The 22,703-nt window shown below is 38.2% G+C and overlaps 1 protein-coding gene across 3 annotated transcripts in view; it reads left to right on the top strand.

The window, feature by feature from the left end:
• The window catches only part of nos1apa (nitric oxide synthase 1 (neuronal) adaptor protein a), a 135,959-nt gene that overhangs the window by 53,441 nt on the left and 59,815 nt on the right, over positions 1-22,703 (top strand). For 2 of the 3 annotated variants that reach the window (XM_037974117.1, XM_037974116.1), the window contains exon 5: positions 18,997-19,105. In XM_037974117.1, the coding sequence (XP_037830045.1) occupies positions 18,997-19,105 (109 nt within the window). Of the gene's footprint in view, positions 1-10,020; positions 10,151-18,996; positions 19,106-22,703 lie in introns of those variants that run through there. The other variant, XM_037974118.1, reaches the window with a different exon arrangement.

The raw sequence follows: 22,703 nt of genomic DNA, 5'->3' as shown, positions 1-22,703 counted from the left end.
TCTGTGGTTGCTCCTAAAATCTTTATCAAGCCATGTTTGCTCTTTGAAGATAATTTTAATGACCCCAGAAAGAACAAAGGGAACTCAGGCGCTGGAAGAGGGAGGGCGCTGAACATTACTTTGACTTGCTTTTAGTTTGGACCAAAGGCAGTTTTGGCAGATATTCACATGAAACCATTTTATTGTGAAGGTCTATCATGTCCTGTTCATGTCCCTGGTTGCCTTTCATGCCAGAGTTTGAAGCTAAGCTCCTCATGTTGGTGCCGTTTTCTTCAAACTTTGAAAATAATGTAGTCAGTTTCAGATTATGTGCTGAGAATCCCTCTCAGTTACAACCACATCATTATCTCTGAAACTGACTGACTTAAAGCCATTATTGTGGTCGCTGATGTTGATTAGCTGCAGCGGCCATTTTGATTTGGATTTACTCCAAAAAATAATCAGTTGTGGATCCACTGATTATTTCCTAAAAGTTTCAGTAAAATAAAATCCATCCAGTGGCTCATGAGATATTTTCCTAACAGAAAAGCAGAGTTGAAGTTCAAGAAGAATCTGATTGTGCTGAAAGTAAGTGCTGAGGATGAGTCTCAGCTACTACCACCTCAGATTTTAGGTCAATATGTGTAAAATTCAGTGAGGAATGGGGAATTAAAAACAAAACAAAGTTTTTGCCGTTGGCCTAAAATAAATCTTTTCTCAGACCCTTGCTGTTGATTTATTTATCTGTTTCCTGGTTGTTTGAACCTGAGACTTGAGTGCAGTTTTCCCTCCAGCGAAGCAGCCTGCGCTGCCAGCAGCAGCAGCCGCTTTCTTTTGATTGTAACCCTGGGGTTATATCCAAATCACAGTGATGTTTAATCCAACAATCACACCAGACAGAATCGTAGCTGAAGCTTGTTCTGATGAACATCATTTACTGCAAATGGTTTGGATCAAAGGTCCAGACTCCACCTTTCCTGCTCCTCGGTGGATGTGGAAGGAGTTGGCTCTGGCTTTGGATCTTTCCTCTTAGGAGTTTTAACTTTTCCTAGGAATTTTTGAGGAGACAAAAAACTTTATTAAAGTGTTTAATATTCCAACTGCCAGTACAAAATGGACATCACAAATAAGCAAACCATAGCAAACATAAAAATGGCTCTAAGAAAGTCATTTTTACAGTAATTGAGCTAATCTTTGTGTGGTAGTTGCTGCGAATCATTCAGTGCACCACACCTGATATTTCCTTAAGGAATACTAGGAATTTAATTTTAATGTGAGCTAAGATTTAGGTCAAACATTTAGTTTTTGTTTTAATTTTGTACACCAGTGGCGTTAGCATGAATATATATATATATATATATATATATATATATATATATATATATATATATATATATATATATTATATGAGTTATAGAAGTTGGATTAAAAGATGTGAAGTTACCCCAAATCCTAGGGTTCTCCTCTGACTGGTTGGTTCAACAGATACAAGCTAAATATAAGGTTTTTTTTTTCTTTTTCTTTGAGTTTTTTTAGGCTTTAGATGTCTTTGTAGGAATTATTTATGTATAGAAAGGCTGAACAACAGAGAAGCTGTTCTCCCCGAAGCGTACCACACACCACATTCTGTACAGATTCAAACTTCCCACATCAATAGCTCACATTCAAAGCTTACAAAACAAACACCATGAAATAGAAATTGGTATACAGTCTACTTGTGCTCAAAAAAAACTGTTGCATGAGCATTTAAAATAAAGTTGCCTAAATTTGTTACTCTTTTCTTCCAAGGAGAGATGTAATGTTTTAAAGTTGTCTTGATTGTTCGTTCTTCAGGTTTTCTGAAGGACTTTTAATGTTTTTATTTGAATTTTTCCTTCTTCAGACTAAAAGAATGACTACTAGCTGTGAATATCACGCTTTAATTGGTTGGAAAGGTGCGTTGAAGCTGTAAGATCAGCATTAACTAACTGCACGTTCAAGCTGATTGTTTAAAACAAAACACGATGCATATTTAATAAAAAGAGTAGGATAGCATCGTCTTCTTTGTGAATATATTTCTATGAGGATATACTGCTGCAACCATAAGACTGAATTGATTTGTTCAGCTTGTAGCAGAGGTGAAACCTTTTCTTGTTGAAACTTGCTGCCTTTCACAGACACAATGCTGAGAGACTGATTGTTAAACTTTGGTGGCTCACAGAGATGCAGCAGCTTTTAAAAGAAGATTGGGGTATAGTAGAAATAACGTTGAAGTTTGTCGAGCGACGGTACGTATTCCACATCGAGTGATTCTGTTTTCCCCATCTTGTTTCTGTTTACTCTTCATACACACACTTTGACACACTCCCGCCCAGCCTGTGCAGCTCTGAAGAGCATCCAGGAGCCCCGCTGGGGGTTTGGGGATTTTTGGAAATGATTCTGTCAGAAAGATGGATTTTCCCTGGCTGTTTGTCTAAGCATCTCCAAGCGTAGGAACTCTGAGAGATTCTGTTTGCTTAGAGGTGCCCTACGTCGTCCGGCACATCTCAGTCTTGGATTTTTTAATATTACAGTCACAAAGTTTCCCCACCGGAGGAGGAGGAGGAGGAGGAAGCTGCTGCAGTGGGATGGGGCGAGGAAAGCAGAGTGTGATCGGTACGCCTCATCCATCAGTTGCTGCCATCTGCTGAACTGACTCTGACAGATTCTGATGACATCTTATCTTTTCTGCTCGGCTCAGTTACAGAATAATTGTCCAAACAGCTGCTTCAGCCTCGCAGTTTTCTCAAGTTTTAATTTTCAGAAGTATGTTTTTAACAGACATGATCTCAGGCTGGTATTGGATGTTTGTTAAAGATTTACACTTTGCCTTTTATTCAAGTTTCTAAGGGGGTATAATCATGATGGATGGAGAAATATTGTTTTCTAAGTTTCTCTTGTAATGTCGGTTGTTGGGTGACCCTTAGTGGCTGTTAGACTATAGCAAAGGTTTTTCCTCATGTTGTGTAACGTAATCCATTTTATAACCACAGTGGTTCCTAACCTGGAGATAGGGTCAGTGAATGCAACACGAGTGGTCAAGTGTCGGTGGAAGAGAGGGAGAAGGTGACTGACAGGTGTCAATCATGGTGACTGAGGAGAAAGTGCAACCTCGATGATCTCACCTTTCTCAAAGGTGATTCATCATGGGCACAAAGAAAAAAGTCCAGGAGAGCAATCATAAAAAAGAACAAGCTGTTGATGGTGGTTGTTAGTTTTTATGAAAAGAAGAATGATAACCAGTAAATAAATGATAAACCTCTGAACTCCGATGAGATAAAATATGGATTAGTCACAATATTGTTGTCCTGCTTTCATGGTATAATAATTAATGCTTTAGCAACAAATAATATTATATATTACTTCATGATAAATCATATATTTTACACTCTATATAGAGTCAAGTTAAGTTATTGTTGCTCATAATGGACCATGTGCTATAAAACAAACTTTAGGGCCAACTTGTCATCTTCCCTCTGGCTGTAGAGTTGATACTTTTGATTAAACTATGATTTATTTCTGCAAGTTATTTTTAAAACGTACATGACCAACAATTTACAGATGTTAAAGCCTTGAATGTAGGTGATTTTTGTGACCCCAATTTTCCTTTGTGAAAAATGTGTTCTGCTTACAAAAACCCCTCGTTTTTAGTTTGTAGGACAGATTTCAGTTCCAACCTTCATCATCAGAGTCATTTGTTTCTGTAGAAGAGGCCTATTCAAATAACTGTGGCAGAAAGCTCTGAGTCAGAGCAGATAAGAGTATCAGTTTGTCTCCTGACATTCTCGGCTCATACGCAGTCCTCCGGTCTCCCTCACTGATAAAATCCTGATAACTATCAACTAAATTCTTATATCAATGCACATTTACTTACATCTCTGCACACCTTTATCTTTGTCCTTGGATTCCTTCAGTTGTTTCAGTTTGGAAATGAAATTATTATGCAAACGGTGCAATTATCTTTGACCCTGAGTGTTCTGTACCAGAACCTCATGTCGTGTAATTAACTGCGACAGATTAGCCTGTATAGACAAAAAAAGAGTTAACATTTGTATCATTCAGTTGTAAATCTGAAGACCTCCCCTGATCCGGGGAAACTCCCATGTGAGAAGGCATTGTGCAAATGCAACCTTTTGGTATTAAATTTGAAATGACTTGTTTCATGAGCTAATGTGATAAATATTCATGTTTGCTTTTTCTAAATCAGCCAGGAAAGACCGTGGACGGTTTGAAACGCTCCTGTGAGGATTTTTTTTTCAGACGCTTGATGGCTGGACGCTGTGTGGCTGAATCATTTGAGAGGATTTGCTGAGTGCTTTGCATATTTCTTTTGTGCATTTCTTTTCATCTTCAGCTGCTTTTGGGCTGGAGCTGCTGGCTCACTGCCACTAAAGCTATCCTCCAACTCGTCTGCAAAATCAGCGCTGGTAGGGGGTTGACATGGCACTGAGTCACATCCTTATTAACACTCGCCAAAAGACACTTTATTTTTATTAACATGCATCTTATTTTTATGTGTCCCACATAGAAAATATCATCATACTTACTTTTGATAAGACTTTGTTTCAGTCCTTGAAATTTCAGAGGTGAAAGAAGACAAACTCATTGAAAACCCCAGCAGATAAAATGTGGTCTTGAAATGAAATTCTGACATATTTTATAATATTTATCACACATTTGGTCATTTTGTTGGTGGAACACTGCTTCATTGTGCTTGTTTTGTTGTGTAAATGTACCTTAACATACATGTTGATCAGGTGGATCAGTGTGAGCTTACAGGGATTAAAGAGAAAATCCTTTTAAGATACAGAGTAAGATAGCATTATGAGTGATGGCACCATGAAAGTGGTTTTCCAGGGACTCCTGGAAAAGAAACAAAGAAAACGCTTCTGGTCAAAGTCCATTTTCACTTTAAATGCAAAGGAAAAGGAATTTGTCTTACTCATGGTTCACTTTACGATGAGGTTGTGCTGAAAACCATGAAATACAGTTTATATTTGACCGAAACAGTAAACAGGAACAAATATTTACTGGTCGGGGTCTACAGCAACAATTACAGGCCTCGACCTCAGAATTCACAGCCTCACCTTTTAAAGGTAGAGAGATGCTCAGTTTACAGAATCCAAGCTGAGAGGAGCTGACTCTTAAAAACTACCGTTTAAAGTTCCACAACAGCAATAAACAAGAATGACAGAGGACGATTTACACCTCAAGATAAAAAAAATCAGCATTCAATCCTTATTTTGTTGATAATTTGTTTCATAAAACCTGCAAGTCTGTTCTTTTTTTCAACACAAGACATTTTGTTTTTGTATTTTACATTCTAACTGCAAGAATGCTGCAAGTAACCTATCGGCATATTTCTGTCAGGACAGCTGTATAAACACACACACTAACAATAAAAACGCTCAGATATATTACAATCATTTCAAAGTGGTAAAAGCATCATAAATATCACTCGTTCCTCCTTTTCAGTTCATCCCATTTTACACTTGGAGACGGTCTCTTATCGCACAGACACTTAGAAACAACCAGGTAGGACTTCAGGACAAACACTAATTAAACCTCAGTGGAATAACAATGTCTACAGGTCTAAATACTTTCCATAAAATACTATGAAAGGGATGTTCTGTCAAATAGTTTTGAAGACTTTATCAGGCAGAGAGCACAGAGTTTGGAGAAAAGGACAAACGTTTTAGTCCAGCTTGGCTGATGGAGAAGCCAGACAAGAGCTGATTGTTTACAGTTATTCAGGCTTATTTCAGCTGTTAGCTAATCTATCATTGTTCACATATTTTATAAACCTTTTTACTAAAAAGGATCTTTATATTGCCTCTTGCAAAGTGGAAATGTAATGCACAAATCAGTTAATAACCTGTGCCAAAAGCAGACATAAACAGTTCATACATAATGATGAGTTATATTTATTTGAATAATATCTTCTAAAGCCAGTCATTGCTTCTGATTTAAGTTGATTGAATAAAAGTATTTTGGGTTTATCATTTTCCTTTAAAAAGCATTGATGTGTTAATTTAGTTCTTTTAATTTCACCAAACTTTATCTTTAGACAGAAAGAAAATTTAAAGTGTCCTCATGAAATAAATCTGATATCTTTGCTTTTTCATTATTCGTGTCAGTTTTAAACTTTTCTTTCTTTTTGTGTCTAAGTTCAAACTCCAGAGTTGCACTGGTGATGGTATTTTTGGGGGTGTATTTTTTCTTTCTTCTTCATCATGTCTGTCTGGGTTGTAACTTCTGCTGTGGTAATTGCTGTCATCCTCTTTAGAAGCTGCCCGCCCTCGCTGTCTCTGATCAATCTGTTTTTAAAAGTTCAGCTCTGCCCCTTCCTTCTTGCTTCAAACCCGTCCAGGGAGAAATTCACACCCAGCCAATTAAAGTCAATCTAATGTTTGTGTGTCTGCTAGAAACACCCTGATTATCTGATATGTAAAACAAGCCCTAATTTAAAGGATGCACACACACAAACACACATTTAGCTTTGATATTTCAGTGTACTCAGACACACAGAAACTCATCTTTTTCCACCAAAACGCAGCCTCACAACCCTGTTCTCACCTGTGCAATGTGCTCATTCCTTTCTTCTTCCTTTTCAGCTGCTCCCTTCTGCAGGGGTCGCCACAGCGAACAAACTTGTTTTATGCCCTTCCTGACACAGCCTGGGCTTGAACCTGCAACCTCAGGATTATAAGACCGTGGCCTCTTTATTCTCAAATAAAAAGAGACAATTTCTAACTGAAAGAACTAATCCCGATGCCTTAGTATTTTCTTGTTTTGGTTGAGAAACCAAAGAAAATGAAAAGTTCCTCTGAATTGGGGGTTTGACACAAAATTTCTGATAATAAAGAACAAATAGGCCCAGCCATTTATTGTCATTATGTTCTGAACACGCTGCTGTTGTTCCTAAGTCTGAAGAAATTAATCACAGTTAGAGCAGTTCTTGTTCAGGATTAGTGTAAATTTGATGAACTAGACCTGCTCTTCGTGCTCCATGTGCATTAATTCATCCCAGAGAACAACTTTAGCTCCAGCTTTTGAATGTTAAAACAGGTCACCTTTTCTAAACGGCAGATCAAATCAGTAATCTGCTGTATATGTAGCCATAATTACTTGACTATTACAAAATAATTAAAAAAAAAAAGTTTCTTGCTATTTTACTTTTCTTTTCTTTTTTTAACTCTGAAACCACAGCTTCCTTTCTTTTATCTTTTCCCTTCTTTGTATCTTGCCTTCTAAACCCAGCTGTATGAGCTTAATAGTTAATGTGATGTTCACAAAATATTTCCCTTCCACTCTCTGATCCGACACCCTGGGGTTTGCTTCGTTTTTACAGCACTGGGAAAAACAACATGAACTGGGCTTGATCATTTGCAGTCTCGACAGAAAAACTATTTCCACCTCGTGTGACTCGTAAATGAGACGTTATAAAAGAAGTACCTCTCAAATAAGCACCAACTTGGACCGCTGCAGCTGTTTGTGGACTCACGTGCTTTGACTGGCGTTTTTGTTTCAAGGTCAAAAACTCAGCTGATTAGGCCGGTTTTTATTCTCACAATACGAGTTGACTTTCAGAGACTTCAGCTGTGCTTAGATGTGATCAGATTATAGCTTCTGTGGCATTTAGCACCTTGAAGGGAACTGTAAGTCTTAATTTGTTGTAAGAAAGAGGAAAATTACAGTACAGGAGCAGCACATTAGTTTGTCCAAACTGACCTTTAACTGTTAGCTGTTGCTATGCAGAGAACTGCGGTGCAGCTTTTATGTTCATTATCGCTGTATAAATGCTCGACTAATTCAGTCCTGCATCTTGTCTGACAGCTTTCTCATAAAACTTGCAAATCACAAACTAAAACAACCCTGTTTGGTACAGATACAACTTGTGCATCAGAATTTTTGTCTTCTTTTACCCAGCGTGTGACTTTCAGTTTCCTTCATATCCCTCCAGAATGCAGAGAGTGTAACCCAAAGATTCAGTGGACTTGTTTTACTTGTTATATATTATCCACTTGTTTGTTTGACTCTTATTTTCAGTCGGGTCAGTCTTGGCAGTCAGGGAGTGACAGACACAGGTGTGCAGTTACCATGGTGACCAAAAGCTTTAACATTTCTTTTGATCTTAGTTACCTTTGCATGTTGTCTATACTTTATAAATCCAAATATAGACCTTTTTTTCTAGATTAGTCTTCTCAAACACAACTTTTTGTTTTTTGGTCATTATAGACAAACTTTGTATAAAAGTTCCTTTTCTTAAAAACTTTAGACCCCTCCTTTACAATAACCTTGTATTGTATTCCAGTTTGTTTATTTCTCCTGAAGCCTCCAGCTTTCCTCGTCTGCACATGCCGCTCTCAGCTGAATCTAAATGACAATGAGGACTGTTTGGTTTATGTTTTCTCTCCCCCTCGTCGCTCGTTTCTTTCCACTGCCTCTGGGCATCCGGTCTGCCTTCACAAGTGTGTCTTTGGGTGTAGGAGTGACCTTGCTCGGTGCGTCAGTGTTGGAAACGGGGTCACATCCTTGTGGGTGGATGTGGGTGTGGCGGCAGGATGTGATCAGCGTGTGAGCACATATGGATACATAATTAGTATTAAGAACATGCAGAGGTGATTTGTCTTTTGACTTTTCTTTCTCTTCTCGTCTTTACACAGTTTACCTGCGTTTTCCAGCTGTGTATGTTCAAAGTTCAACTTCTACAATAAGTTTTTACTGAAAGTACCTTGAATTTAAAAAAAAAAAATAGATGTCAACTGATTTCTCACATTTTTGTTGTCCAAGGTTCGAGAAGTTCAAGTTTTGTTTCATTATTGATCCTTCTTGTCCAACTCCATCTCCCCAAATTAGTTTTTATGGCGATTTAGAAAAATGCATCACCTCAACATTTTTGGAGAGTACTCCTTAAGTGTTTTTTTTTATTTTATTTTATTTTTTATATTGACTCTTAGATGGGTGCTCTGAGATAATCACCTGTAGTCCTGTTGGGTTATAGGTTTGTGGGCTTTCACTGGTTTCTACGGTTTTCTTTTATTAAAACAGGGTGAGTCCATTCTTCGATTCAAACACGTATCAAAACAATTAAACGTGTCCTGAAATTTTATTTTTTACTAAAGTTAACTCTATTTTTATATTCGTCACTAGTAACTCAAAACAAAGTACTAAACCAAGAATTTTTGGAAAAATTAGGAGATTTTTAAATTGGTTCTTTCTATATGTTCTGGAGTGTGAGGAGTCCTTTGACCACTGTTGTTCAATGGCATGTCTATGGTTGTCATGGTTACCAGCATGTGCATACAAGTCTGTTTATTTTAGTCTTTAGGAATATATTTTTAGAAATACTGTATTCCATCACTGTTGTGGTAATTTGTTGCTCACATTCACTTAAATTTGTTGAAATCTTCTAGTTCTGTAACATCTTTTCATATATTTTCCACCATCCGTTCTCTCGTATTTAAAGATAATTATCATAAGTTATATGGCTACTATGCTTTCATTTTGAAAGTTATTGGCATGTTTTTACATGTCTACCTTTAAGGTACTTTCTCATTGACTGCAACTACTGGGAGACTAGTTGGCAGCTCAGACTTCACATATTGAAATGCTGAGGGATATTTTGGAGTACTGCTCCTCAGCAAGTCGCCAGAAGTTTCAGCCCAGTGAGATACGAGCCTTTAAGGGTGGTGTAGATGTGATGCACTTGACTCTGACACCAACATCACAAGGAGACTCCTTATAGAAAGGTCCTCTACAGAAGGCAGGGAAGCTGATGCTGCAAATGAAGCTTTGGCTCAGCTGCTGGAAGCCAGGCACAAGAAAATCTATGGAGGTGGAAGCTCAGCTCTGCAGGGACATGAGCTGCTGCTTCACGCTTCTTCCAGTGGCAGAAGAACAAAGAGGAATCCAGGCAGGAGATGGAGAATTGGGCTGGAGATGGGCCGAGTCTGAAAGGTGTAAACAGGAAACAGAACAGGTTGGGACTCGAAGCCTCCAAGGTTGCATAATAAATGCAACATTGCAAATGCTGGTTCTGAGTTTGTTCAGCTCAGGTTGAAGCCGATCGTTCTTGGCTCCTGTAATCAAACTTCCACAGAAGAGTGGGTGAGTGGCACTCGGGTGAATGAAACTAAAACATCTTTTAAAGGTAAAAATTGTCTTTGTTCTTAACTTTGGGAAGCTGGAAAACAAATCTTATCAGATGCATTAGTAATGGCCATACTTTATAGATTGTGTTTTGTTTGTAGATATTTTGTGACCTTAAGATAAGATCCACCTAATTTATAAAAAAAAAACAGACTCGGCCATTCCCCACACCCTGCGTGTTGGAAAGATCTGCTTTGATTAAAAGAAAAAAGGCTGGGAGAGCGGTAGAAATGGGAGTAGGAGGCTAAGAAGGATGTGGGAGGAGTAAGCTGAAGTCCTCATTTGTTAACTACTGAGTCATAGCACGGAAGGGAGGATAAGTCGTCAGTGGGTAATGAGAAAATTTAACTGTGCAGCAGTTTGATTTGACTTTAAGTATTTACACTGCGGCACAAAAAGCAGCTGACAGAAAGTTTCTGAAGAGCCTTGCCTACTTCAATTTATATATTTTTGTACTGGTGTAAATACAAGTCACAAGCCTTCTTTTCTTGCTGCACAGCTGCATCCTGACAGCAGATAATTAAAGAATTATTTAAATTAAAGGATAATCTGCATGTTAACGTTCATACATCAGGATGACCACGCCTCCAGGTTCTTCATCATTATGGTCCAGAACAGATCTTCTAAGATCTGTGTGGAAATATTTGTTATTGGAGTACTTTCTGCAGGAATGTCAGCAGATCTTTCTGCCTCCCTCGCTGTGATCTTATGTAAAAGCTTTGCATCAGCTGTCTCTTTGTTATTCATGGCTTGCTTCTTCTGTCTGATTTGGTCCCCAGAGTTTAAATAATGTTTTGCAAGATTTGTTTTCTTTCTGTCTCACATCTTTTTTCCTCTTTTTGTACTTCTGTAGAGAGTCAGGAAAAAGAGACAAGACCTGTGTTTGGATTAAAACTCTTTTCACGTGTTTGATCCCTTCAGTGCCCTTCACTGCACGATGCTGTTGATGAATAATTCCTGGGGTTCAGACAATACACGCATGTTTACATGCATGTGTGAAGTGTAATCCTCCCTGAATATATTCAGCTCACATACCTGTTTATCCAAGGCCATTCCAGTTGTGGTTTGGAATCAGAAACTGGCTCCAAATGCAGATGAATAAACAGCTAAAAGAAAGCACTGACTGAAGAACAGCAGCAGCTTCTCTTTGTTAACACTTCAGCCTCAGTGTTGGAAAGAATTTACAAGAATTTTGGAGAAGTTGGCTAATTTGGTTCAAACATGCTGAATAAATCCTGATAAACCCTGGTAGTCCAGAAAACTCAAATTGAGGAACAGGGCCGTTGTATTAGAAATGTTTTGAAGAACAGAATTACTGTGCCAGAGATACTTCTATTCACCTGGTTTTATTATTTCATAATATTTATAATGTAATTAGAAGTTACTTGTTATAAACTGCAGAATGGGGTCAGTATTAGCATCGTGGGCATCGGCCAGAAGTGATAAATCCAATTAAATTAGGTTTATTTGTCACTGTCAGTGTTGAAGTCACAGTTGGGCTGAGCCTGCTTTTATTATCACCAGAGCCGCTGGTTCCACTGTTTTATTCCTAAGTATTTCAACTTCAACATGGCGAGAAACCGTTTCATGGTTTGTAAATCTGGGTCAGTGGCCTGAGTTTTATTTGTGCAGCTCTAAATTGAAGCAGCATTCTTGTTCAAATGCACATGTAGTCTGACATCTAAATGTACAGGTTTGATAAAAGAATAATGATTCTTTTAGGTGTCTTCAAGATAAACATCAGCATATTCTTGTATTTTTATCAGGAAAAAAAGGATTTTATTCCGGTTGTCTTCACTGAACTCGATCTATGCAGGAGACATTGTTTAGTGACCTCATTCACATAAGAAGTACACAAACTGCAGCATTTTACATTATAGTAAATAATGCACTGAAATAAACTAAGCAGTGGAGCTGCTAACTGTTCACCTTGACTTTAAAACAGAATAAATCATCCAAGAGACAGCTGGGTGATTTATTCTGTTGTTACTTTTCGATTTGCCAAGTCTGTGCAGTAAAATATCCAGTCTGGTTTCTTTATGTTGCTGTGTTGAGTTTGAGCTGATGCAACAACTTTCCTGATAATGAACCTGTACTTGTGCTGCATAGTCATTTCTAATCACAGCAAGGCCTGATTTCCATACCGTGTGATTAGGTTTCCCCTGGGTCGGATGCATCCTGTTTGGTCAAAGTTGTTGACCCAGCAGTGGACTCAGATCTGCAGGAAAACAGTTTGTTGTTGTTGTTGTTGTCATGCAGAACTGATCTTTTCTGACAAGTGAGCTGAGTGATGTGGAATATTGTTAAAGGATTTGGGTAATCTGTTCAAATGAATGCAGTTCAACATTGACATTACACGAGGAGTAATTTAGCAGACTGGGATAGTTTTATAATGCAGTAAGAAAACATTTAAAATGTAAATGTGATCATATTTTGGTCTCATTATTATCTCTCCTCACTATGCATCAAATTAACCAGGAGAAGCAGAAGAAACATGGTGATAAAAACAAACGGACAAACAAAAACTGCCTGATAAAATGTTAGATGCTGTCTTCCAATCCAAGGAAGATTCCCTAAATCTGAAAACTTTGTAGGAGAAAGCCCACCTATTCCTCTAGAATGCACACTTTTAGACTCAATTAACTTAATATTTAACATCAGCTGGTGCATAAATCCATTTATTGTATGTTGTGCTAAAGGGCCCTTGTGTGAAAATGCAGACATGTCATGTTTATTCAAGTATCTGATTCCTTTATTATATGCAGTAGGTTTTACTTTATCTGTTTTGGTAGCGAGCAGGCACTTGCTTTGAAATTCAGAGTTTTCAGACATTTGTGGTTTTTTATTTTATTTTTTGCTGCCCTGCTTTAAGTTGTACATTAAGTGGATTCAGTCCGTTGAATAGCGTGTCACCTCCAGATTCCTGCCGGCTCTCCACTCCGCCGGACAACAGGATATTTCCTCAGTACTTTCTCTGTTACACTCTGCTGTTTCATGTTACACAAACCGATACTGAAGCTTTTAGTGCTTTCCAATAACCAGACAGAATGATGGGATTCTTAGATTTTATTCCTGAACATGATGCTCCTAATGCAACAGACAAACATCTACAGTCTGCTCGGGCCCAGACACATGAAAGTATGGATCCTTAGTAACTGTGCGATCGCTGGTGTGTGTGGAAGCTTTTGATTTATAGCAGCTATGTTTCACAGGCAGCAATTTATCGGAGGAAAAATGAGCAAGGCTTTCTACAACAAGCCCACTTCATTACTCCGTCATCACATGGCGCCCCCCCTGCATGATAAATTCAGCCTGTTAACAAGCAGGGCTTATTAAAAGGGTTAGCTGAGTGAGTGTGCGCTCATTGGGAATCTAGTTAATGCTGCATTACGCCGCCTGTTAAAGTTAATGAATGCCAGGGTGGGGAGCTGGATGGCCGTTTGCCTGGTTGTGTTGCTGACACTTCAGCGGGTTTAATGTCGGGTTTTGGGTTTGTTTTTACTTGTGATGCTCAACTGAACACGAGTGAGTCAAGAACTGTGTGCTTTGTTCCCCTGTCTCAATTCAATTCTATTTATATACATTTTCTATGCAAGTCCTACTCACTCAAACTCTAATCTTCATTTTTTAGCATTTGTGTTTGTGATTCATTCACTGCCAGAGCTTTTCATCACTTTTCTGCTCTTTCTGCCGGTTTAACATAAAATCATAAATTCTCAAATAATGCTTGGTGACGGCAAGGATTTTAACTGATTAGGATTATTTTATTACAGACATTCCAATTTCTTTTCTTTTTTTGTACATAAAGATATTTTATGACAGTAAATGAATAAAAATGTTCATTTTGTTTTCACTCATTCTGCTTTAGTTTAAAGGACTCAGCCAGATCTGAACTTTTAATCCCTTGTTGATAATTAAAAACGAGCTTTCTTTGAAGGAATGCATATTGCCCGCACCACAAAGGTTTAAATAAACATCTCCTCCGATCTGTGATGATTCTCAGCTACCACCGCACCAGGTTTTAGCCCATTCCCTTGTTTGCTAAGGTTAATTAGCTGTGGCGGCCATCTTGAATCAAGTTAATCAGTTGTAGATGTGCATTAAAACCCGCCGACTGGTTCATGAGATATTTTGCTAACAGACACATTCAGAGACATTTACAAAATCACCTGTTGCCAGGAAATCTGGGCAATTAATGATATCAGAGGCCTTAACTTCAAAGCAAATAGAACCTATCTGAAATTAATATTTACAATAAATCAACAAAAGTCTAAAAAAGAATTAAAAATTTAACTTTTTATGACAAAAAACTGAAATTAAAATTTTATTTGTGTCATTCTGGACATAAAGAAGCCTTTTTTACCTGTGATATATAATTCTCTGAGTTTGCAATGATTAATTTAAAAAATAAATGATTAAACCTTGATTTAGAGTCAATATTTGACCAGAGACTTAATGAGAAAGCTTCATTGCTCTAGTCAAATTATCTTCAGCTGTTTTTGCTTAAATATTTACAGTTTCAATAAAAGAACTTGTCTTTACTTTTAACGTTTAAAATCTAAACTGATATATTTAATGTAAACAATGTTTTTGGCAGTCATCCCTGATGTTTCTTAGTCACACATGCATAATGATTGTACTTCGAAACAATAAACTCTGTGCTCAAAGGTGCCAATAAGAGTCCCTGAGAGGAGCATCAATTACAGGACACTGTTAATTAAAAAGCAGTTACGTCTGTGAATACAAAAATGTTCAGAACAATCTTTACAACTTGTCTGAATGAAGCCTTTCTTTTACCAGACTTGCTGTTAAATAAAACACTTTCCTGCTCAGTTCCACAGTCACCCAAAGCATTTTTAACTCTCAAAGTGTGCCTCTGCTGAAGAAATCCACGTGTCTTCATAGGTTAAGGATTGACAGAAATAATCAATAAGCCAGCTGGTGATGCACCCACAAACTGTCTGCTTAATGCCTTAAAACACAGACTGAGCTGAGCTGAGCTGAGCTGCAGCTGCAGCAGCATGAACCGTGCTGTCCTCACCTGAAACTCTTTGTCCTGCATGAGGCCGCATGTTACTGTAAAATAATGAGACACGACCGAGAGGAAGGCCTCTTCATGGGTCACTCCGTGAAAATCCTTTCTTGCAGTAAAAAGTTTTATCCAGCGGTCAGAAGTTGCTTCACAATCTCAGAGGTACTTTCATTCAGCTGGGGCGGTTTCATTGGAATTAAACCTCTAAATTCTGCTGCTTTTGTGGATTTTTTTTATTCAGCAACAGAGAATAGTGACATTCCCTGCTGTGGAAACGCTGTGGATTGTCAGTTTTAAACAGGGAAGACAAGCCTGCGACACGAAAGATGAAGAAGTTTGCCTTTGGCAATATTTGTATTCTGATTTATTTAGCTGTTAACTGGCGTTTACGTCAAGCCTGCCTCTCGTATTCCTCGATCTCATCTGTCTGACGCGTCTGCACCTGGATGCTTGGCAGCTGTTCCTCTGAGAGGTGGTGAATAGAGATGTATCTGCGCCGCTCGGGGATTTGTCAGCTAAGCTCACTTTCACTCACTCTTGGCTGAGCTTCAGTCGGATGACAGGCAGTGATGTTCTTTTGTACCTTTGAACGTCCACGAGACCATATCAGGACGTTTATTCTCATCATTCTGAAAATGTAGCCAGGAGGGAGTGGACAGTTTTCCTCTGTCTCAATAATGGTGACCCTGATTGTTCTCTTTGTTTGTGGACATAAATATCTTCCTGGCAGCATCTCACACCCTTGAGTTTTATTGCATCTCTAAATCTGAGCACTTCCTGTGGAAAGGTTTATCCTTTTTTATGATTTAAGTTGCTCGTTTGATGCTGTAAGTAAATGTATAAATGCGTAAAGGTGTTTTTACTATTGTTAGAAAAGAAATGAGCAAATATCATTTGTTTGTTGTTTCATTTTTTGTTTTTTGCGTGAGCGTTTCAGTGAACAGCTAACAGGGGCTGTTGTCATCAGAATAATGAGACAGTTGAATACATGTTTAAATAGCCTTGCTTGGCCTTTAAGCTGCCGTCTCATTTTTCACAATGAAAGATGGTTCAGATCCTCGGGGTACCACAGCCCCATTTTTCTGATAAAGACAAGATGAGGAATCAGCAGTTTGAAAGAAAGACCTTTCTCCCTGTGACAGAAAGGGCCAGTGCAGTTTATGTGTCTGAGATATTGCAAAGTCAGGAGTTCGTATTGTGTAGTATTTACTGCTTTCTACATGGCTCAGTATTTGCTGAGAACGGCTTTGCTGCCTCCGCCTCCACCCTTAAACATGTAGGACTCATAAAGCAGCGCAGCAGCTCCGAGCATAAACCACTGCTGGCTCCAAGTCACCAAAATGCACAGCGAGTGGGTCTTTGCCCATTATTTGCAGCCGCTATCTGCTCGTTCTCCTCAGGGTCGGGTTCATAAAATGAATTTCACTAATTATGTGTTCATTATTCAGTGCTATTATCACTGTGGCAGCTTTGAATCAAGACGTGACTTTTTGGACTTTCTAACCCATCACTGTGTTGTTTTGTTTTTTAACTTCATGTAATAAAAAAATGTGTGTTTAGTTTTTATCTCTAGCTCTCCCCTCGTCCTCCCCACAGCTGCTGACGGAGGCAGTGCTTCGGGTCGTCAGATACGTGCAGATCTTATTTACAGAGTAAATTACTTTGAGTTGTGTTTGTTAACCTGCGGATATGAAGCCCTATTTGTTGAACTGTTCTATAATCAAAAGGTTTTGCATTCCTAATGTGAGACTGCATCTTCTGAATTTGAAGGGCTTTTTGACAATTGACTTGTAGATGCAGCAGTGGCTGACACTCATCAGTGGAAGAGATGATAAATTATACGTTTCCTGATATGGCTGCCCTGTCTTTGTAAAGACGCTCACTTCCTCTGAGACACAACTATAGCCAGCTTTCAGGAGACCGTAACTATTTCACTTTTCACTGCATGATGCAAACAGCACTGGTCTTTAAGAATGTGGCCTTTCATTTTTTAAATTTATTTCTTCCTGGTAGATATTTGCATACGTTTGCAATCTGTTTTTTAAATGTAGGCAAACTTTGTCAGTGCAGAGAGGAGCTGATTGGTTGGCAGCAAAGTACCCGGTACTTACAAGTTACTTTCAAGGAACTTAGGAGGCAGATACCTGGTGTGTACCTGGTACTTATGGGTTATGGAGCTGGTGCTCCCCATGTAGGTACCTGGTACGTATCTGATACTCACCTGGTATTAAGTACTTCAAGGGTACATACTCTGTAAGTGCAGGTAACAAGTCACTTTGTAACACATCCTGATTCTTTCTGTACCAGGTACGAACCCAAAAAATACTGGGATGAATTCTGTTTTTCTACCACGTTTTCATAAACTGTGAACAAAAGACAGTCAGGAGTCAGGGGTTTGTAAAAAGTTCAAGGTAATTTAATGTTATGCCTAGCACAGCTTTATAAATTAATAAATAAATGTGGGAATAAAGATTTGTGGCATTTTGTGATGTACTGAAGTAGAGATTCAGTTGGTGCGAGATTTAGCAGCATCACTGTGGATCTGAAACCAGACAAACTCTCCACCTGTGTGAGATTGAATGAGTCACTGCAGATAGCCGAGTCTGGTGATTCACCCGTCTGCCAACCAGGGTTGACCAAAAAAAAAAATATATATATATATATATATATATATCACTGTCCACACAACACAACCTCAGTCAGCCAGGTTTCCGCAGAATGAGTGAGCAGCTGAGACCTCTGATTACAAGTACACAAAGTCACACACACACACACACACACACACACACATCCAAATACTTTTTATTTGGCAGAGACAGCAAGATTATTTGCATAATCTTCCTCTAATTTCTTGCTCTTGTCTGGTTGTCCTTTCTCTCGATATGATAAATGACTGAAAACATCCTCCATCAGGACCCTTATTATGGCTCTAATTGCTCCATTACGAAGCTGTTCTGCATGAAGTGTTTTTGTACAGTTTGCAGTAACGTGATATTTTAGGCTCACTGTAATAACTCGCACAACAAAAAGCGTTTATTTCATCAAGAACAGACAGCAGTGTTTAACGGGGAACACTTTCTTTTCTGTGTTCAGATCGTTCTTTAGATGAAGGTGACTTCAGTTCTTTGTTATAAAAATCAAATGTTTTTAAGTTTTCTTCAATAAATGACTAACAAAGTATTAGCTCATGTATATATCTTTTGTTTTTCTTACAATAAATATTTCTTCTCTTGAAATTAATTTTAACTGTTTCTCATTTGACTTTTTTCATTTTAGGATATTTTTTATTCTAATTTTTAAAGTTTTTTTTACAGTAATTTTGTATTTGACCTGTTTTTGAATTCCAAATAAAAACAGGAGATGTATTTTGTCGATCTCACATTTTTCAGCATTTTCGGTTTCAGTTTTTTTGTGTCTTCATGAGTCAGATCCAGTGTAGAGCTCAACACAAACACTCTTCTACCTCCTACAGGTTATTGTTTATCTCTTTTTCTCTCTGCTTGTTTCTTTTTCTCTTTACATGCTCCACAGGACATTGTTTGTCTCTTCACAGTTGGTTTTCTGTAATCTCCCCCACCTGCAGAACTGTTTTTTTATTTATGGTTTTTGATGCAAATACTTGTTCTGTGTAAAGTTTACTTGACTTTTTATGTTTTACTGAACTTTTTGTCCTAAGCTGACCTAAAAGAAGTGTGTTTAATGTTTACTCTACAATGCACTCACTTATTAAAACTTGTGTTGTAACTTTTCAAAACCTTAGTTTTTTTTTACATATTTAGTAAAAATAATTTAGATTTGTTGTCTTTGTGTTTTAGGATATTCTACGTTTCCCACGACTCACAGGATCTAAAGATCTTCAGCTACATTGCCAGAGATGGACAGAGCAATGTCTTCCGCTGCAACGTTTTCAAGTCCAAAAAGAAGGTGAGACAAAGACTTGTTACGTCAATAAAAGCATGGATTCAAGCTGTTGTGCATCCTTACTGAAGAAGTCAGAGATTCGGTCTGGTTAATGTAACATAAAGCAATTAGGTATTTGATTGCTTCTACCTCTGTGACATCTAAATGGAGAGTAGTGGTGCTAACGATCAGGTTTGAAGGTTTAATTTATAGTAAACACGTCTGATCTAATAGTTTGTCGTCTGGTGTGAACTGTAGCCTCAGTTTCCTGTTCCTAGCTGACAGGAGTCCCACCAGGTGTGGTCTTCTGTAGTTGGACGTGTTGTGAGTTCAGAGACCTTAGAGTTACTGGCATCTTTCTATCGTCTCTAACCAGTCTGCACAATCTCCTCTGACAGCAACAAGGCATTTATGCTCTCACAACTGCCCCTCACTGGGTAGTTTCCCTTTTTTAGACCATTCTCTGTGAACTCCTGTGATGGTTGTGTAAACATCCCAATAGATGAGCAGTTTCTGAAATACTCAGAAAAACAGCCATGCCACGTTTAAAGTCACTTAAATCCCCCGTTTTTCTTCCCCATTTTGAATCTTTGTTTGAACTTCATCAAGTCGTCTTCACATCTAGATGCCTAAATGCACTGATCTGATTGGCTGATTATCTATTTGTTTTAACAAGCTATTGAACATGTGGACCTAATAAAGTGGCCAGTGGGTTTATATCTGCTCTGCCATCAACCTTCAGTCAAAATTAGGAGATCTTATCTTACCAGAGATTGACAGAATCAAAGCATCTTATTTCTCTTGCTGACTTCATTATAAAGCACTTTTTTTTGTTTTGTCGACATTCTTGTAATAAAGAAACCGAGCGCTCTGCCTGGATTTAACACGGTGCTGACAGAGAGGTGAGCTCGAACCACATAGCTGTGGTTCCAGGTTTTGAGGGTCATTTTTCCTGCATCGCCTGTTTTTAGCTGCACCTCAAGTGTCAAAAATGTCCAATTACTGGACCTCTGTTAAACAAAGGTCCTAAACAGGTAATTCATCAGTGCTCCTGTGGTACTTATACTGTCTCAGATTTATTCATGTCTACTAAAATCAAGTGTTTAGTTGAATATGTTGCCTGACAATTATAAATATTGGTACAGTTAGTGCTGATTTGATAGTTTGAGTAGAACTGCGTTGGATTCGCTGACAGAAATTAAAGTCAAAGACTGAAATGAAGAGATTTCTGGGGTCATTCAATCCTGACACCTGGCTTTGGTTTCAGTGTTTTAGTGGATTCTAAACCTGGGGAGCGGTTTTGTTTTCTTCTCCAAAGTCCATTTGAAAATAAAAAATCACTATGAAAGTCTTCTGTTTATTTTTGGCTGCTCGTTATATCTAAATTCTTACATATTCTCACAGCAAACCAGACTTTATAGTGTCTTTATCACTATTTTATGAAAAAACACAGGAAATATGAAAAAATGGCTCATCTTGTTGAGTCACTCTAAGAGAGAACATTGTGAATTATGAGATTTATTTTATCTCTGTATAAAATGAAATTAGATCTTTATAGGTGCAGTAATCAGATATATCTTTGTTCTTTACTGAATCTGTTTTCACATTCCAGTAATATGTCTTTTTTATTAAACTTTGTTTCTGTATGATAGGAAAAGTATCTTTTTTTTAGTTTAGTTGAGTTTAAAGCAATTCTTTCCTTTCTCTGAAACAAAGTCTCTGTCAAGTCGTGACAACTTTTAATAAAATGACATAATTCTGTCAAGCAGCAATAATTCCCTCTTCCACAGAGTTTGTAATTGCTGAGATCTAAGAAACATGTTTGAGGCTTTTTGGGATGTTGCTGCAGAAATGTCGATGTTAGACAATATGCCCCCAGTTTTCCACTTTTACTGCCAATTCGGAAGATTTGATGGTTAAATCCAGGGGTTAGCTGGGTGAAACACACACTGCCTCATTATCTCTTACATGCAGACTGACACTGACACATGCACACACACACACACACATTCTGAACACAAGACTGAATGGAAAGTGTCACATACCAAACGTCTCCGGGGTAATCAGGGCCACGAGGCCATTAGGCTGGAAACTTCTCTGCATGTATTTGTGAGCAAACACTACAAGATTGTGATGGTTAACACTTTTAAAGTGGTAAAGTTGGATCCAATTTATCTGTTTTTGTCTACACAAACCTGCAAAATTCAGCACAAAACAACCAGCCAAGGTTCTAAATTGGAAAGATTACAGGAATGTTTGTTAATAAAGATTTTATGCTTAGATATGAGCATTTCTTTAGTGTTTTAGTGATGGATAAAATGTGCTTTCTGGACATTGCAGAAAAGATGAGTTTTGAATCCAGCAAATTGACAACAAACAAAGGATTTGTTTTCATTCACCTTTTTTATGTAAATGCAGGGTAATATTTATAAAAGTGGAACAAAAGGGTGCAGATTTAACTTGTAATACATAATCAGGATCTCTTTTTGTTATTTTTTGTGGTGGTGTGTTTGTGACATTTCATAAATTGAATGTGTATGATAAATAACAAAGCAGCCAATTCATTTCTCTCTAAACGGCTCTGCTTTCACAATGACATTAAAAGGTTTCAGTGGCAATATCATTTTCACACTGAATTTATTTCTCCCATTCTGTATAATGCTCTCTCACTCACCCTTCTCTTACCCCATCAACACTTTAACGGGAGCTAATTAATGACCTAACCTCCATCATGCTGAAGTAAAGTGGTGGTGATGGAGCAGGAAGTGTTCATCAGGATGCTGAAGGCTGCTCCGGCTGAAAGGTTAATGCATGTGTGTGGTTGTGTATGACTCTTCTTGAGAGCTTTTTTTTCCTCTTGAAGAGGCTGTTTGAGCTCAGAACAGGGTCAAAGGGTCGAATCTGTGAGGACAAGGAGTCAAAGATTGAGTTTCTAAGGCTGGATGATGGAACTCCAGACAATGGAAGTGAACTTTTCAAGCTGATATGTGAGAAACTGAGGTCAGCCGTTAGGAGACATGCACGCTGTGTGATTCCTGTAACCTCTGCTGGCATGTTAGGGTTTGAAAAGGAGAAGATGAAAACACATCTAGGTTTATGTTTGCAAAACAACTGTTTCTGCCTCCAAATCACCTCCATCCTGCAGCACATCAGAGGCTTTCCCATGAGACTGGTCTCTCATATGAGTAAAGTTCTTTAATTTGTGCAGAAATAATGAAATGAGTACTTGGTATTTGGGGTTTGCGGAGAAATAATATGCACTTTGTGTTCTGCAAAGTTATTTTAGACGACATTGTGAGGATGCAGGGTTTTTGTGGAGTCAAATTGCTTTTTAAAATTTCTGTGTAATAAAAATTCAAGCTAACGAGATGGTTGTGCTGTTAAACTGGTCTGTGTTCACTTTTATAGATTCAAAACTCAATCATTAAAGCAGACTGGTAATGACTTTATAGACAATAGCAATTTTGTTGGTTAGCTTCCCCTCCCCCACACAAAAGCCTAGAATGTTTTCATCACGTGACATGAGGAGGAACAGCAGAAGGCCTCCAAACTGCCCAGATGATCAGATCCTGACCTGAGCATCCATGCATTGGACCAGAATAAGCCGGATCCATACAGACCT

The sequence above is a fragment of the Kryptolebias marmoratus genome, linkage group LG24, assembly GCF_001649575.2.
Source record: "Kryptolebias marmoratus isolate JLee-2015 linkage group LG24, ASM164957v2, whole genome shotgun sequence".
In the NCBI taxonomy this organism is placed as follows: Eukaryota; Metazoa; Chordata; class Actinopteri; order Cyprinodontiformes; family Rivulidae; genus Kryptolebias; species Kryptolebias marmoratus.
The sequence above is the reverse complement of the archived record's forward strand: the minus strand, read 5'-3'. Positions and strand labels throughout refer to the sequence as shown.